Source organism: Solanum pennellii, chromosome 5 (genome assembly GCF_001406875.1).
Source record: "Solanum pennellii chromosome 5, SPENNV200".
Lineage (NCBI taxonomy): Eukaryota > Viridiplantae > Streptophyta > Magnoliopsida > Solanales > Solanaceae > Solanum > Solanum pennellii.
Window position 1 is genome coordinate 1538063 of NC_028641.1, and position 16544 is coordinate 1554606.

The 16544-nt window shown below is 31.8% G+C and overlaps 1 protein-coding gene across 4 annotated transcripts; it reads left to right on the forward strand.

Annotated features, from left to right (window-relative positions):
• The first annotated feature begins 1548 nt into the window (after window positions 1–1548).
• On the forward strand, window positions 1549–9334 carry LOC107018815 (2,4-dichlorophenol 6-monooxygenase). Of its 4 annotated transcripts, none has more exons than XM_015219394.2 (12): window positions 1549–1733; window positions 2479–2918; window positions 3222–3304; window positions 3426–3561; window positions 4278–4762; window positions 4877–4924; window positions 5103–5277; window positions 5759–5871; window positions 5979–6075; window positions 6152–6371; window positions 6600–6753; window positions 8695–9334. In XM_015219394.2, the coding sequence occupies exons 2-12, from the start codon at window positions 2708–2710 to the stop codon at window positions 9097–9099; spliced, it is 2127 nt and encodes a 708-aa protein (XP_015074880.1). In that variant the 5' UTR covers window positions 1549–1733; window positions 2479–2707; the 3' UTR covers window positions 9100–9334. The 4 variants fall into 4 exon arrangements, with proteins under 4 accessions (XP_015074880.1, XP_015074878.1, XP_015074879.1 ...); XM_015219392.2 differs by having other exon boundaries at window positions 2501–2918; XM_015219393.2 differs by having other exon boundaries at window positions 2559–2918.
• Window positions 9335–16544: the final 7210 nt, after the last annotated feature.

Sequence of the window (16544 nt, forward strand, 5' to 3'; positions counted from 1 at the left end):
TTAATGATGCATCTAAGTTTAGTTAGTTATGTAAATGATATTTTTAACACGGTTAATAGTTTGAGAACAAAATTAATAATTTGACTCAATTTTAGAAGTATTTTCAGTACTTTCTTCTGTATAATTTTATATATGAGAGAAAAAACACTATGCATAATGTGACAACTTCGTATAAAAGTGTATAATATTAGTATATTAAAGGGTGTTTATGCACAAATATGGGCTAATATACTCCCTTCATTTCAATCTATGTGAAATAGTTTAACTTGAGACGAAGTTATTAATTTAATATATTAAGTTCAAATTGCTCAATATTGAAATTTTCATGAACAAGTATAAAGAAAGAAATATTTTTAAAACTTTTGAATCATATTTTTAAGTTGAAATTCAAAAATTAAAGTGTAGTAAAAAGAAATAGAGGGATCAACTCTTATTTTTTGAACAAATTTAAAAGAAAAGTAAATTATATCTTTTTAAATGGAGAGAGTAGTCTATCTATTAACTAAATTTATGAGGCATTGCACAAATATTTCGACGACATAATTTAAAGTTTAAACCATATTCTTCACTATACCTTTAGTGAAATTATAAACAACTTTATAACTAGTGCAATTTATCTCGTTGAAAATATAAAATTTTATTAAAAAAATGACAAATATGAGAAAAAAATTTAAACATCCATCTTAAACTTTGAACAATTAAGTTATTTTCAATAATGAAGAAACTTCCTAAAATTTACTTAATATGGAACATGGGAGTATTAAAAAGGGATTATAATATCTATAGTTTATTTTCGCTCAAAAATCTATGCATTTTTTTAAGAATACATTGACTATCGTTCGTAAGCATGAAAAAATTATTGAAATACACTTTAACTTTTCCTTATTTTCAATATCTCCTTCTATTTCTCAAAACCTCTAAAAAAGAATATTTCTTTAATGTATTTAAGCCAGTATTTGATGTATCCGAGCAATAATATTCGATTCTATGTTATGATGTATCCGAGCTATATATTATGCATTCTGTTTATGTAATTATGTATCCGATTTATATTATGTTGAATGCCTTGAATCGGACCCGTTACAAACAGAAAGGACGGGGGTCTCGCTGCCCGGTCAGCGAGTCGGGGGGTCCAGGGGGGCGACGCGCCCCCTGGCCTGGGGGCCCGGGGGGGCGGAGACGCCCCCGGCCCGACGGTATACAATGTTATTGTATTGGGCCCTTAATTATCTGTTAATTCTGTATGTTGGGCCCAAGCCTGTTAGGGCGTAGCTTAGCACTATATATAGACGCTATGGCAAACCCTATTCTAAAATTCTGTTCTTGCCTCTCCTTAATAAAACTGCTCTCCCTCTTTCCGTGGACGTAGCCAATTTATTGGTGAACCACGTAAATCTGGTGTCTTGTTTTTCGCGTTTATATTTTCTCGTATTATCTCGAATTCCGCATAACATATTACTTTTTAAGATATTGATATAATTACAAACTAAAAGCAATAGATTATAATTTCATACTAAAAATAGGTTATTTCTAAATTTTATTTTAAAAAATGTGATTATGGAGAATTGGTTTTTGGTTTAACATTACATTATGTGATTAAGGAGTGTGTACAAAGTGTCAATTAACGTGGCTACTTACTTAGCCATGCAAAAAAAAATTGCGAAGCTACCAAAGTTCCAATTTTTGGTTCTTGTTTCTTTCTTCTCTATACACACTATTTCTCAGTGATTCAGGTATGTTTCTTCCCTTTTTCTTTGTTCTTGCATCACCCCACCTGGATTTCCCCTAACCCATCCACTTAAAATTTTGAATATTGATTGTTTGATGTCAAAGGTGAAGTCTTGAGTAACGTATGGTTGATTCTACCGTTGTTTCTTGATTGTGTATGCTGGGGGAGTGTTAGGGTGCTTTAATTTTGTTATTTTGTGTAGGAGTGTAGTTTTGCACACCAACTGTTTGTGAAAATGTGTGAACAGATTCAGGTAGAGGTATTTTGTTGTATCTATTGTGTACTCAAGTGTTTGTCTTTATTGGCGTTCCATCTTGTCTTGAAATGCATGTGGTGTGACTAGGATTCTCTTTGATTCTGAGGGCAAGAGGTATTTTGTTGTATCTATTGTGTTTCTTTTCACAATTGAGATGCATGAACAAAAGAAAATCATTATGTGAAGTTGAGGCAAATTGTGAAGCTTTAGAGTGTCATGAATTGGATTGTTACTTTGATTGATCGGTACTTGAATAAAAATAGAATTTTAAAGAATTGCAACAATTAGTCTTCAACAATTGAGTTGTTTCTCTGAGTTGTGGTTCATAGTCCTTACTGGTTCATTAGCTGAAACTTGAGTGAGCTTAAAATATTTATGGTTTTTTCCAAATGGAGAAGCTACAGTGTTTTTCTTTCAATCTTCTAGCAAATTGAAGATTGCAAATAGTGTATTTTCTGTATCGTTTTATCCCTCTAGTAATTTGTTCTCCCAGTATATCTTCAATGCACTCTCAGGTTGGTCACTTGTGCATGCAAAACTCATCAGTCTTGATTAATCCCTGTGGATGTGAAGGTTTGTGGATGTGGCATGTTTGGAGCTTAAGAGGCCACGAGTGCACGTGAAGTTTTTCATTGGTCTAAGCCCATGACAGAATAATTTATTTGGTCCATACAATCAGTCAGTTGGGTGAATTAAATCAGAATATAGTTCCCCCTTTCTCAATGGGAATTTGGGGGATTAGTGCAAGGAGAAGGACTTGGCTTGGCCTCTGCATCATCAGTTGGAGACTGAGTAGACAGTCATTCAAACAAATTGGTCGAAGAACATTTTCAGACTCTTACACTGGCAAAAGTGACGATTCTGTCTTGCCAGTGTTGATTATTGGTGCTGGTCCAGTTGGGCTGGTTCTCTCCATACTTCTAACGAAACTAGGTATTTTCTTGAAACCCCTCCTCCCTCCTTGAAAAAAATTATTTGTTCAGTATTCGATTGATATGGAACAAGAGTTCGGATGTTTGTGAAGGAAAATGATTTTAAGTCATAAGTGAAGTGAGGGGTAAAAAGTTTCAAAATCCCAAGATAACCTAACACCAGAGGAAAATGATTTTCTGTATACCATATGTACTAAGCTTATTGTCAAGCTTTGGATTCTGGGGTTCTCCTTTTGAAATTTGTACAGTTATTTCTGTTGGTATTCTTGTTTGAATTTTAGATTTTTTTCTTGAACTCCTTTAGGTGTAAAATGTGCGATCTTAGAGAAGAACAAGGCCTTTTCCACACATCCTCAAGCACACTTCATCAACAACCGGTCTATGGAGGTTGGTTTTATCATTTGGAAACATGCCTTTTTTGCCTTCTCTTCTGTTGCATAGTAAGAAGTTGAGATTTGATAGTTCATTGATTGAAAAATCCTTTTTTTGATGTAGCTATTGTTTCTAGGTATTTCGCAAATTGGATGGTCTTGGAGATGAGATTCTAAGGTCTCAACCACCAGTAGAGTTTTGGAGAAAGTTTATATACTGTACTTCACTGACGGGACCTATTTTAGGTGCTGTTGATCATATGCAACCTCAAGGTAGGATATATATGTGTGATCTATAAGTTGACTTTTTTCCCCAGAAGTTTTGCAAATGGTGTTGCTGTAAGTCAATATCATAGTCGTGGTTATTGTTATCACAAATTAAATACTCAGTTTTATGTTAAACTGTCCAAGCCAATGCAAAATTAGAGGGACTATGACCAACTTTCAAACAATTTATCTCTTACAAAATGTTATAGTAACTCTTCTACTTCTTAAAATGGACACTGCAACTTAGTTTGCACTTTTTAACACGTCGGCTGGATACAAAATGTCACATGGGACAGTTTGCACTTAATGGTTTCTTAAGTCGTCAAACTACTTTTTGTTCACCTCAGATCCTCTTAGCATATGAAATGAAATATATGTACTGGATCCCAGTTAGAGAAGATATCACTGAATAGATGATCTAAGTTCATATGTTAATTCTGTTTTAGATAGATTGCAATTTAGATTGAATTTCAAGTGATGAAATCCATGAAAAATTGGCAGGTGTATAAACTGTTATTATTCCATTAACGCGTCAGACTTGTCTTTGTACAAATAGAAAAGTATGAATCCTTAAATGAGATGGGGGAGAGTAGTATGATATCCATCTTATTATATATATTTATTTCATCACAATTTTATTGAGTTGCTTTGTGGAAGATACGTCTTATATGCTTAATGATGACTGTTTTGTTTTCTGCAAACTTTTTGCCTGCTGTTGTCAGATTTTGATCAGATTGTGAGTCCTGTGTCTGTTGCACACTTCTCCCAGTACAAGCTTTCCAGATTACTGCTTAAGCACCTTGAGAAACTTGGTTTCCATATGATAAACTCTGAAAAGAATGAGCATGGCTCTACTGGTGAGAGGGAGATATTTATGGGGCATGAATGCATTGCAATCAATGGTGCTGAGCATGGTGTCACTGTAACAGCCTCTTTCCTTTCTGAAGGGAAGTACATAACGAGAGATATTCAGTGCCATTTCCTTGTTGGTACAGATGGTGCAGGAAGTAGTGTTAGAAAGTCCTTAGGAATCAACATGCGAGGTGAAAAGGACTTACAAAAGCTTGTTAGTGTCCACTTCCTGAGCAAAGCGTTAGGGCAGTATCTCATTAAAGAAAGACCTGGCATGCTATTTTTCATCTTTAATAAAGATGCTATTGGTGTTCTTGTTGCCCATGATCTCAAGCAAGGGGAATTTGTTCTGCAGGTAAACCTGTTTTGGAATATGTTAGAAATCGGCAGTAATACCCACCTGCTATTAAACATAAATATGTTGACATTGGTTAACAGCATTTTGATTGCATTGGTGAAATTTTTGCAGGTACCATTTTATCCACCTCAACAGAAGCTTGAGGACTTTAGTTCTGAGGTGTTTTTCTTCTCTCTTCATCGATTTTTTGCGTGTACTCTTTTAATCCAATAATTTATGTTCTCGTGATTCATTTGTTTGGTGTACCACAATATGGGTTCTACGGCTGCAGTGCATGACATTTCAACAATATTGTTTACTTATCATGTTGTTTTTTGTGCTTAATAAATGGCTGTAGATGTGTAAGAGATTGATCTTCAAATTGGTCGGCCTAGAGCTCGCAGACGTCAACGTGATGGATATTAAACCTTGGGTGATGCATGCTGAAGTAGCTGAGAAGTTTCTATCTTGTAACAACAGGATAATACTTGCTGGTGATGCAGCTCATCGATTTCCTCCTGCTGGTGGTTTTGGTATGCATTCTGTTTGTGCGTTTTTCAAGTTTTTGTTATGTCAACTTAGAAATGGTAATTGTTACCATCCTAAAGAAATGGTATTATCCTCATCATCAAAAAATTAAATAAAATGGTATTATCTTGTCATGTCTTGGATATTATTAAGAATAAAGTTTTTGCTATTCCTTTTCTCTTCGATGAGTTGGGGGAGTGGAGAGAAGAAAAAATACTGCAGTACAGTGTTCGAATCTAACAAAAATATCTCAAATAGAAAAGGGGGAAAACAAAAGAAAACTAACAAACAATTTTCTATCCTGCAGAGATAAAAGAACTGGTCTTTATAACTTCTAAATTAGGTGGTGAAAATTTTAAGGTGGTCATGTTTGATGCATCCAACTCTGCATCATGAAATATATCTGCAGTTCTTATTTATTTTAGGATTCAATTGTTGAAACTGGGAGAAGGAGATCTGCTTAAGATTCTTTGTTCTTTTATTCAGGGATGAATACTGGTATTCAAGATGCTCATAATCTTGCTTGGAAATTAGCTTCTGTAATCGAGGGTGTCTCACCAATATCAATTCTCAGCTCTTATGAACTAGAACGTAGTCAGGTATTCAGTTCTTCAATTCTTGGTTTCATAATATATATGGTAGTCTATGTATTACAGATTTCTCTGATCTTGTTATTGTGAGCTGAACACTCCTTAAAATGCTTCAGATAGCCCAATTTAATACAGCGCTTAGCGTCCAAAACTTTAAAGCGGCAATGAAAGTTCCTGCTGCACTTGGTCTTGATCCAACTGTAGCAAATGCAGGTAAAGTGAAAACCTGAAACTTAATTTTTATTACAATAATATTTTATTAAAGATATTATGTGGTTTTCACCTGCAGTACATCGAGCTCTTAATGACACTGTTGGTTCCATTCTGCCATCCGCACTTCAAAGGACAATATTAGATGGAATATTCAGCATAGGTCGTGCACAACTCTCAGATTTTGTATTGAATGAAAATAATCCACTCGGATCTGCAAGGCTAGCCAGATTAAGACAAATATTTGAAGAAGGACAGAGCCTTCAGCTCCAGTTCCCTGCTGAGGATCTTGGTTTCAGGTTGCGTATCTATTCTTTTTTTATCCATCTCATGCAAATTGTTCAATCAGTTTTTTCAATTATTATTGTCTAATTTACGTCTCCTATAAATGCTGGATGCTGTCTCAACTCTGAATAGAACTCCAAAAAAGCCATCTTGGATTACGCCAGATGATTGTTTCTATCTTACTTATCTTGTTGGAAGTTCTTGTTTTCATCAGTACTCTAATTTCGAGATGTTCACATTAGGTATCGGAAAGGAGTATTGGTGTCTGAAGATGAGGGTGTGGTGGATGTGCATGAAGCACCAACAGGACGAAGAAGGGATTATATTCCTTGCTCAGAACCTGGATCAAGGCTCCCTCATATGAACGTTAAACTGTTTTCTAAACCGTCAAGCAAGGTATGAAATCTTTCAAGAGAACATTGCCTTGGTAGGAGCCAGACTTTTACAATCATAGTCTTGTTAGTCATCTCTTCACACGTGTGGAGAAGCCAAATAACTGAATCAAAAGGGATTTTTTTTAACCTTTAGCCTTCCTAAAAATTACAATATTCGACTTGCAGCCATTTTGTGTTACAACCCGAGAGTACCCCCTAGGCGTAACACAATGTACTTGACCTCCTGGAGGTCTTATACAAGCCCTTAACATTCATTAATTGCATAAGTATGAAAATAAGTGCGGAATTAAAACTTTTTCTTAATATAACACGAGACTAGAAAGTCATCTTATTTAAAAATCATTAATACAAAGTTAGGATACTAAGTCTCATCTTGCCATCTTAGACACGACTTCAATATAATAAGTACATGACCCTTACAATATAAACTTAACATTACTAATCTATTACATGAACTTAAAGAAACTCTTAATATGAAGGTCTTTGATCATTAAGGATACACCCGAACTTGGGAATAGTAATCCAAACTCTTCATTCTAGGAAAAGTCCTTTAGCCATCACCGCCTACACTTGGTGTAAAAAGATAAGAAGAATGCTATTAGTACAAGAATGCACCAAGTATGATAACCATGCAAAAACATGCTTTAAAAAGGACATTTAGTTGGAAACCATGCATTATGTCATTTTAGTGAAACTCCTTAAGCATTTGATACAATAAACACAATTTAGTTCATATACATTATAATAGACATGGATACCATTCACAACAACACATAGAACCATTTATCACATTTAAGACACATTCAATAACTCCAATATATTACCTTTCCTTTTTACCTCAACTCCCTTACCTCAAACAACCTTTAAGTAATACTTACTGTAATGCATGAATAGTGTCCCATTCCACCATTCATACCAAAGTATCACCTTAGGTCACCAAGGGTGAGCATTCATACAACCTTCATCAATCCAACCATATGCATTCTTAAGGACATAGCATATCATGAAACATAACCTTCGCATAAGAACCATCACCTAAGACAACCTCAAGTCACACTAGTGCAATGTTCAAGTAGCATCCCGTAATACTATTCACACTAAGTGTTCCTATGAAGTCACCTAGACTAGGCACATCATATTCAATAAGACACAACACATTCACTTAACATTAGACATAAGACTAAGTGACTAACATACTTCATAGACCTCATATAAGCACTCATTTATTTATTACATTATAGTCATAACCCATTTAGTCTTTATGCGCATCACATGAACAATATACAAGTCCATACTCCAAGTAACAAGATGATAAAACCATAGTCAATCGGCCAAGACTTAGGCAGTGTTGCAGGTTTAATCGGCGGCCACCATTGATGGACCATCAATGGATTGATGGTACCATCTTGGTCATCCGTTAATGGTGACTGAGGCTTGTCATTTTGGGGGCTAAGATCCCACGGTTAACTGTGGAGCCACGCCCCTTTTCTACGGGGCATCAATTGGTTAACAGGGTGTCGTTTGTGGTCGTTGGTCAAGCTGTCTTGACAGCTTCTTGGCCAATGTTTGGATCCTCCTCAAGAACCCTTAGGTTGGTCTATGGGGAGTCGTACCCGGACGTTTCGACCCTAAACATGACCATCTAGATACTAGGGTTACCTCCAATCATTGTAGACTCCAAACGACACACCAAAACAAGGCAAACATACTAGTACACAAAAGACTAGTTTCTGGATGTCTTGGTCGTCCTTTGACGTTTGACCTTGAAACTCATTAAACCAACTATTAAAGGTTGTTTCTCACCTTATTAACAAGTTTCTAGCTCTTAAAACTCATGTGAGGCTCTAGTTCATCCTAGTTCATTTTGAGGATCATAATATTTTATATTTCAAGTTTGCATTACTATTCTTTCTGACAGAAATCAGAATACAATCTTATGCAGGAAATATTATCTACTCTAGACCTTGTTTCTATAGATAAGGTTGAGTTTGTCCTTATAATAGCGCCATTCCAGGAGTCATACTGTCTAGCTCGAGCTGCACTAGAGGTGGCCAACAAATTTAAACTCCATTTAAAGGTTTGTGTAATGTGGCCAAACGGAACTATTGACGGAGCTGGAAGAACTGAGGCTGCATTGACACCCTGGAAATCTTTTGAAGAAGTTGTGGAAGTGAAGAGGTCATCGGAATCACCATCCTGGTGGGACATCTGTCAAATGACAGACAGAGGAGCCATATTAGTGAGACCTGACGAACACGTTGCTTGGCGTTCAAAATCCAGAATCGCAGATCCCATCATGACGATGAAAAGCATTTTCCACATTGTTACAGGAGTTGATTGCATCTGATAGCACCTTTGATGAATTTTTTACCCCCATTTATGTATTGTAGGCTTGACATTCCTTCTCTGATATATATTAGCTAGATTACAAGGTTGAAGTACTTTGCTTTCGGATGGATAGCATTACCTAGTACCTATATTTACAGGTACTCGACGAAATAATTGAGGTGTAGCAAGTTTTTGAACACCAGAAATACCTTCATAATAATAACAAAACCAGCTGTGCTGGTAATTTTCATCCATTTAAGTTCTTGAAGTTTTAGTTTGACACAAATCTACAATCATATCTTCTCTAATATCTCCTAACAAACAATCTCTTAGTATAGGTTACAAATATTTGAATTTTAATCTTAAAATATTAAATTAATCTAATTTAATATAGCTTTCATAATTTATTAAATTCACAATTCTTAATAAGCTAGAAATATTATATAAATAGGGACAGAAAAAAATAAATTAGCTAACACAAACAATTAAAAGGAAATTACTGACACAAACAATAGTATGGACAAAGAGAATCTCTATACAAGACCACCACCAATGGAAGTAGGGGCGTATATGATTGGGTTGATTCAGGTTTTTCAAATAGTAAATCAAATTATTTATAAAAAATTTTTAAATTTATAAACCAAATCAAACTAATAAGACACGAATTTTTTCGGGTTTTTCAACCTCGGATTGGTGCGGATTTTTCAAATACCAAATTAAACCGTTGTGTCGAATTTTTAAATTTATAAAACAAACCAAATAATAAACCTCAAATTTTTAAAGAATTTTGGACTTTTTAGCTAAAGTTTGCATACAATATACTCATATATTAACTTGTGCTTCAAATATTTCTTTAGTCCAACCAAAATACAATTATCTAAGATGTTTTTTAAAAAAATAATACAAAATATGAGATGAGTATTGATAATACAAAAATATTTAATTAAAAATAATAATGAAATCATCATATAAAATAAATATTATAAAGTTATAATGAAAATGATCATAATTTAAAAGTTATTAAATATTTAAGTAAAATTAAAATTAGATTATTTACTTACCTCAGCGATATTATTATTTTAGCAAAAAGTATTCTATTCTAACTCTTTATACATTTTACTGTTATTTTTATTCAAGAGTTCTTTGAATGAAAATGATAACTGAAAAGGATTTGAAAGGTTGTTGAAAGTGTTTGCTACTTAACATCGATGTATATGATCAATGAATAACTGAAATAATATAGAATTCGAACAAAAACTAAGGGATTCATGTGAGTCGATAACTATTAATGATATAAAAAAAATGATCTCTTGTAACTCAAACATGTATTAGGACATATGATTATACATGTCTCTAACTTAATAAAGCTACTTAACACCGATGTATATGATCAATGAATAACTGAAATAATATAGAATCCGAACAAAAACTAACGGATTCATGTGAGTCAATAACTATTAATGATATAAAAAAAATGTTCTCTTATAACTCAAACATGTATTAGGACATATGGTTATACATGTCTCTAACTTAATAAAGCTACTTAACACCGATGTATATGATCAATGAATAACTGAAATAATATAGAATTCGAACAAAAACTAAGGGATTCATGTGAGTCGATAACGATTAATGATATAAAAAAGATGTTCTCTTATAACTCAAACATGTATTAGGACATATGGTTATACATGTCTCTAACTTAATAAAGCTACTTAACACCGATATATATGATCAATGAATAACTGAAATAATATAGAATCCGAACAAAAACTAAGGGATTCATGTGAGCCGATAACTATTAATGATATAAAAAGAAAATGTTCTCTTATAACTCAAACATGTATTAGGACATATGGTTATACATGTCTCTAACTTAATAAAGCTGCTTAACACAGATGTATATGATCAATGAATAACTGAAATAATATAGAATCCGAACAAAAACTAACGGATTCATGTGAGTCAATAACTATTAATGATATAAAAAAATGTTCTCTTATAACTCAAACATGTATTAGGACATATGGTTATACATGTCTCTAACTTAATAAAGCTACTTAACACCGATGTATATGATCAATGAATAACTGAAATAATATAGAATCTGAACAAAAACTAAGGGATTCATGTGAGCCGATAACTATTAATGATATAAAAAAAATGTTCTCTTATAACTCAAACATGTATTAGGTTATACATGATGTCCACAAAAGCAAATTCCTTTATTACAAGATGGCAAAGTTTTAGGAGGACATAGGCTTATACAATCACTATCTTTGGTGCAGCCATTCTTCCTTATTTCAGAGGGACACACACAAACTCCATTAAGGCATAGCATACCTCGACTTCCACAACCTCTAGGATCACAATCTTTTGATGTTTTACACGTTGCTGCCATACACGATGGTGAACCTAGAAAAAACCAAAAGAAAAAATTAATTAAGATATATTTATCGAAATTAAACATTCAATGTATAAGTCAAACAAAACTATGCATTTGTGTATAATACATGACATTTATTAGAATAACATGCTAAAGGCTTCAACTAGGGGTACGAGAGGGTTCATCTGAACCCCTTTAATTTCATAAAAGAAAATCATATTCTATGTATACATATATAAAATTCTTGGTTTGGGGGTGGGGGGGGGGATCTTACCTAACAAAATTATCAAGGCAATAAGAGAGAGCAAAACAATTGATGTCTTCTCCATTTTGTATACTATATATCAATAGATAATGATGTTTTTCTTTTCATTGGATACTTGTATGCTATGTTTTGGGAGATATATATAGGGAGTAAATGAAATTAAGGGAGTAAATAAAATTTGCTAATTTATAATTTGGAATGTTTGAATATATATATTTAAAAAAGAAGAAGGAATGTTTGACTATAAACTAATTTATATCTACTTGTATTTAGGATTTTAATTTTGATTTAAGGTATATTTGAAATCTAGACTAATTTGCCACTTTATTATTTGGTTAAAAGAATGGATTATGTGAATACTCCATTGTCACTATTTACTTGTCTATTTTTGACTTGACACATAATTAAGAAAATAATAATTGATATAATAAATTTGTCATTTCATCCTTATTAAGTGATAGAATTCCAAAACCAATTTACTCGTTAAAGAGGTTGTTTATCCATTTAATAATCAAGATAAAATTAATTATAATTTTTTTCCATTTTATGGCACAATTAATACTCTTTGGAAGCCTAACAATTCCAATGTGACCAAGTTTCAATGATTATTTATTCATATGCTCTATGTTATTCTTTCTATCAATCGTTTTGACTAGGAAATTCGCAAGAATTTGGTCAAAATGGTAAAATTATATTTCGCACTATGTTATATTATATTTTTGAATATTTTTATTCTTTTAATTTCAATATTTTTTAAATTAAAAATAAAAAAATGTTATTTTATTTTAAAATAAAAAGGATATTATAGACTTTTTGAAATTTCTGGCCAAATTTTCTGATCATTTAGCATTAATCTTAAGGGGTTATTTGGTTTGGGAACAACTTATCCCAAAATTAGTTGTCCTGGGGTTAACTATCTTGGAATAGTTTATCCCACCATTTATCTGGGATAACTTATCCCAAAATTATGATATAAATGATGAGATATGTTATTCCAAACATGATAACCAAACAAGATATAAAATTTTTATCCCATCACTATTTTCTAATTAAGAAAATTACTTTCCACTATTGTTCTTTTTGAAATAATAAGAGTATAACTTTGTAAATAGTGAAACATGAAAAAAATTTCAAATATTAATCTTAAATTTTGAACAATTCAATTATTTTAAATAATAAAAAATTACCCAAAAATTTGATTAATATAAAATAGTGGGAGTATTAAATAATTTTTTTCATGAATTCTATTAATGCCCATCAATATAGATAAAGGGTAAATTAGTAAAATTGACATTCCTTCTCTGATATACAGTAGCTAAATTACAAGTTTAGAGTAGTTTGCTTTTGAATGAATTATTTTATTTGTCCAACATCAATTTCTTTAGGCATAATACATGATCCTTAACTTGATGTCAGTTGATAACTATGACCCTTAACTTTAGATGTGCACAAATAGACACTTAAACTTGTATAAAATTAAACAAGTCTATACATTCATCCTATATGACACCCTACATGAAAAAGTTGTGTCTAACGTGGCGTGTTACGTGTATCATGTCATGTAGGACACATGTGTCTACTTGTTCAATTTTATACAATTTAAGTGTCTACTTGCGCACATCCAAAGTTAAGGGTCATAGTTATCAACTGACGTCAAGTTAAGGGTCATCTTTATGTATTATACCATTTCTTTATCTTCGTCTTTTGATGGCCAGTTTAATAACTCAGTTATGCATTTCGAAGCTTCTCACTTTAAACATAGTAAAATCATATTATAATTAGTGGATAAAGTACCTAATATAGAACCTGAGCAAAAACTAAAGGATTCATGTACGCTAATAACCAACTATATATATAAAAAAGGCATAATACATATATTGGATTTCAAACTTGGCTTCAAATTTTAACTTTGACCTTCAACTTGTATAATGCACAAACATACACTTTAACTATCCAACTTTTAAATAAATAAATATATGAGTCCTACATGTCACAATACACGTAGGACACCACGTAGGACAAAAAATGACATGTAGGATGACATGTATGACATGTGTGTCTATTTGTTCAACTTTATACAAGTTTAAGTGTCTACTCGTGCACACTCAAAATTGAAAGACATAAATATATTCGAAGTCAAGTTAAAGAGCATATTTATATATTATCCTATAAAAAAGTTCTCTTTTTACTTAAAAACATATATGTCTTAGGAGTTGGTGTTTTCTCTAAATATTATTACAAACAAACATATATGTCTTAGGAGTTGGTGTTTTCTCTTACAAAAAACAAACATAGCATACTTTCACCTTTACAACCTATAGGATTACAATCTTTTGATATGCTACATTGTACTTGTCTCCCCAAATGCCATACATGATGGTGAACCTACGAAAACCAAAAGAAAAATTAAGATATATATATATTTATCAAAATTAAACATTCAATATATTATCATCGGTCGTTAATATAAGTGAAACAAAACTTATTATTTGGCTATTATATATGACATTAATTAGAATAACATGCTAAAGGCTTTAACTAGGGCTTATTATTTGGCTATTATATATGACATTAATTAGAATAACATGTTAAAAAGGCTTTAATTAGGGGTACGATAGGGTTCATCTGAATCCCCTTCATATAAGAAAATCACATTATATGTATATAAATATAAAATTATATCTTACCAAACAAAATTAACAAGGCAATAAGAGAGAGCAAATTAAAAATTGATGTCTTCTCCATTTTGTATACTATATTATATTTTTTTGTATGCAATGAATAGGAAGATTATATATAGGGAGAGATGTTGCAACAACTTATCTCAAATATTGATACAATCCAAAATAAATTAAGTGAAATTAGCTAACTTATAATTTGGATTGTGGGAATTAATGGAAACAAATCTAAAGTTATTAGTGTTTTAGAATTTTATTTTTGTAATTTAAGTTATATATGAAATCAGGACTACTTCAACCATTTTATTATTTGGTCAAAAAAAATTTGATTATATGAATATTAGCGTTATATGTTACCATTCATATGCTTTTAATTTTGGTCATATATCTAGTGGTCAAACATTTCACTTGATTTGGTAGAGGGAATTTTTCATAATTAAAATTGTGCATAATAGCAAACTATTAAATTCAAAATAAATAATTATAATCATAGTTTTATTTAATTTCAATTCGCAATAAACAGTCTCATCATTCACCGCTCTCTCTGAATTTTTCATGACATAATCGATCATTTTTTTTTAATCCAAGAAGTGTTGAATATTCAATCTCACATATATGGTTAAAAATAAGAAAGGGAAAAAAAAAACTTAACCTAATAAAATGAGTAAAACATGATAACATAAAAGTTCAATGTTATTAATACCAAAAAAAAGAACTTGAATTATAGCATCAATTTTTTTTTATCTTTCTCGATGGTCAATTTAATAACTCAGATACATATTTTAAAATTTTCCACTTTGAATATAACATAAAAATATTATAATTAGCAAATAACATATATATTATCGAGTTTGAGTAAACATTAAAGGATTCACATGAGCTAATAACCAACGATATAAAAAAATGTAATTTTTTTATAACTCAAAACATATATGTCTTTTGGACTCTAATTTGTACCACAAATGCAAACTCCTCTAATACAATTTGCTATAGATTTAGGAGGACATAAGCTTATACAATCACTGTCTTTGGTGCAAGCAGCACTCTTCTTTATTTGATGTGGACACACACAAACTCCATGAGAACATTGCATAATTCCACAAGCTGTAGGTTTACAATCTTTTGATGTGTTACATTGTACTTGTATTCCCAATGCCATACACGATGGTGAACCTACGAAAACCAAAACGAAAGATTAAGATACGTTTGTCGAAATTAAACATTCAATATATTATAAAAACTATGTATGTGTCTATTATATATGAGATTAATTAGAACTACATGCTAAAAACTTCAACTAGGGATATGAAGGGCTTCATCTGAATTTCCTTCATATAAAAAAATCGCATTCTATGTATATAGATAGATACAAAATTTCATAAATATATATAATAGACAATGAACCCTTCTGGTGAAATTCTTGTTGTGGGGGTGGGGTGGGGGGGATCTTACCTAACAAAATTATCAAGGCAATAAGAGAGAGCAAAACAATTGATGTGTTCTTCATTTTGTATACTATATCTCAATAGACAATGATATTTTTTTTTATTTTTCTTGTGTATTTGTATGCAATGAATAGGGAGATATATATAGGGAGAGATGGTGCAACAACTTGCCTCAAATATTGATAGAATCCAAAATAAATTAAGTGAAATTAGCTAACTTATAATTTGGATTGTGGGAATTAATGAAAACAAATCTAGATTTACTAGTGTTTAGGATTTTAGTTTTGATTTAAGATATATTTTAAGTCATTACTACTTTGACCACTTTATTATTTGGTCAAAAGAATAATATTTGGTAAAACAAAATGATTATATGAATATTAGCTTTCTATGTTACCATTCATATGCTATATTTTTTTGTCAAATATCTAGTGGTCAAACGTTTCACTTTATTTGGTAAAGGGAATTTTCCATAATTGATAATTAAAATTGTGCATGTAGTAAACTATTAATTCAAAATAAATGTAATAACCAAAGATTCATATAATTTCAATTCACAACAATCTCTTTTGCCATTCGCCTCTTTCCCTAAATCTCGCTCACCACTCTCCTTGAATCTAGCTCGGGGCTCTCTCTCGCTTTATACAATACAAATGTATAAATTATTTTTGTATAATACGAGAGAGACTA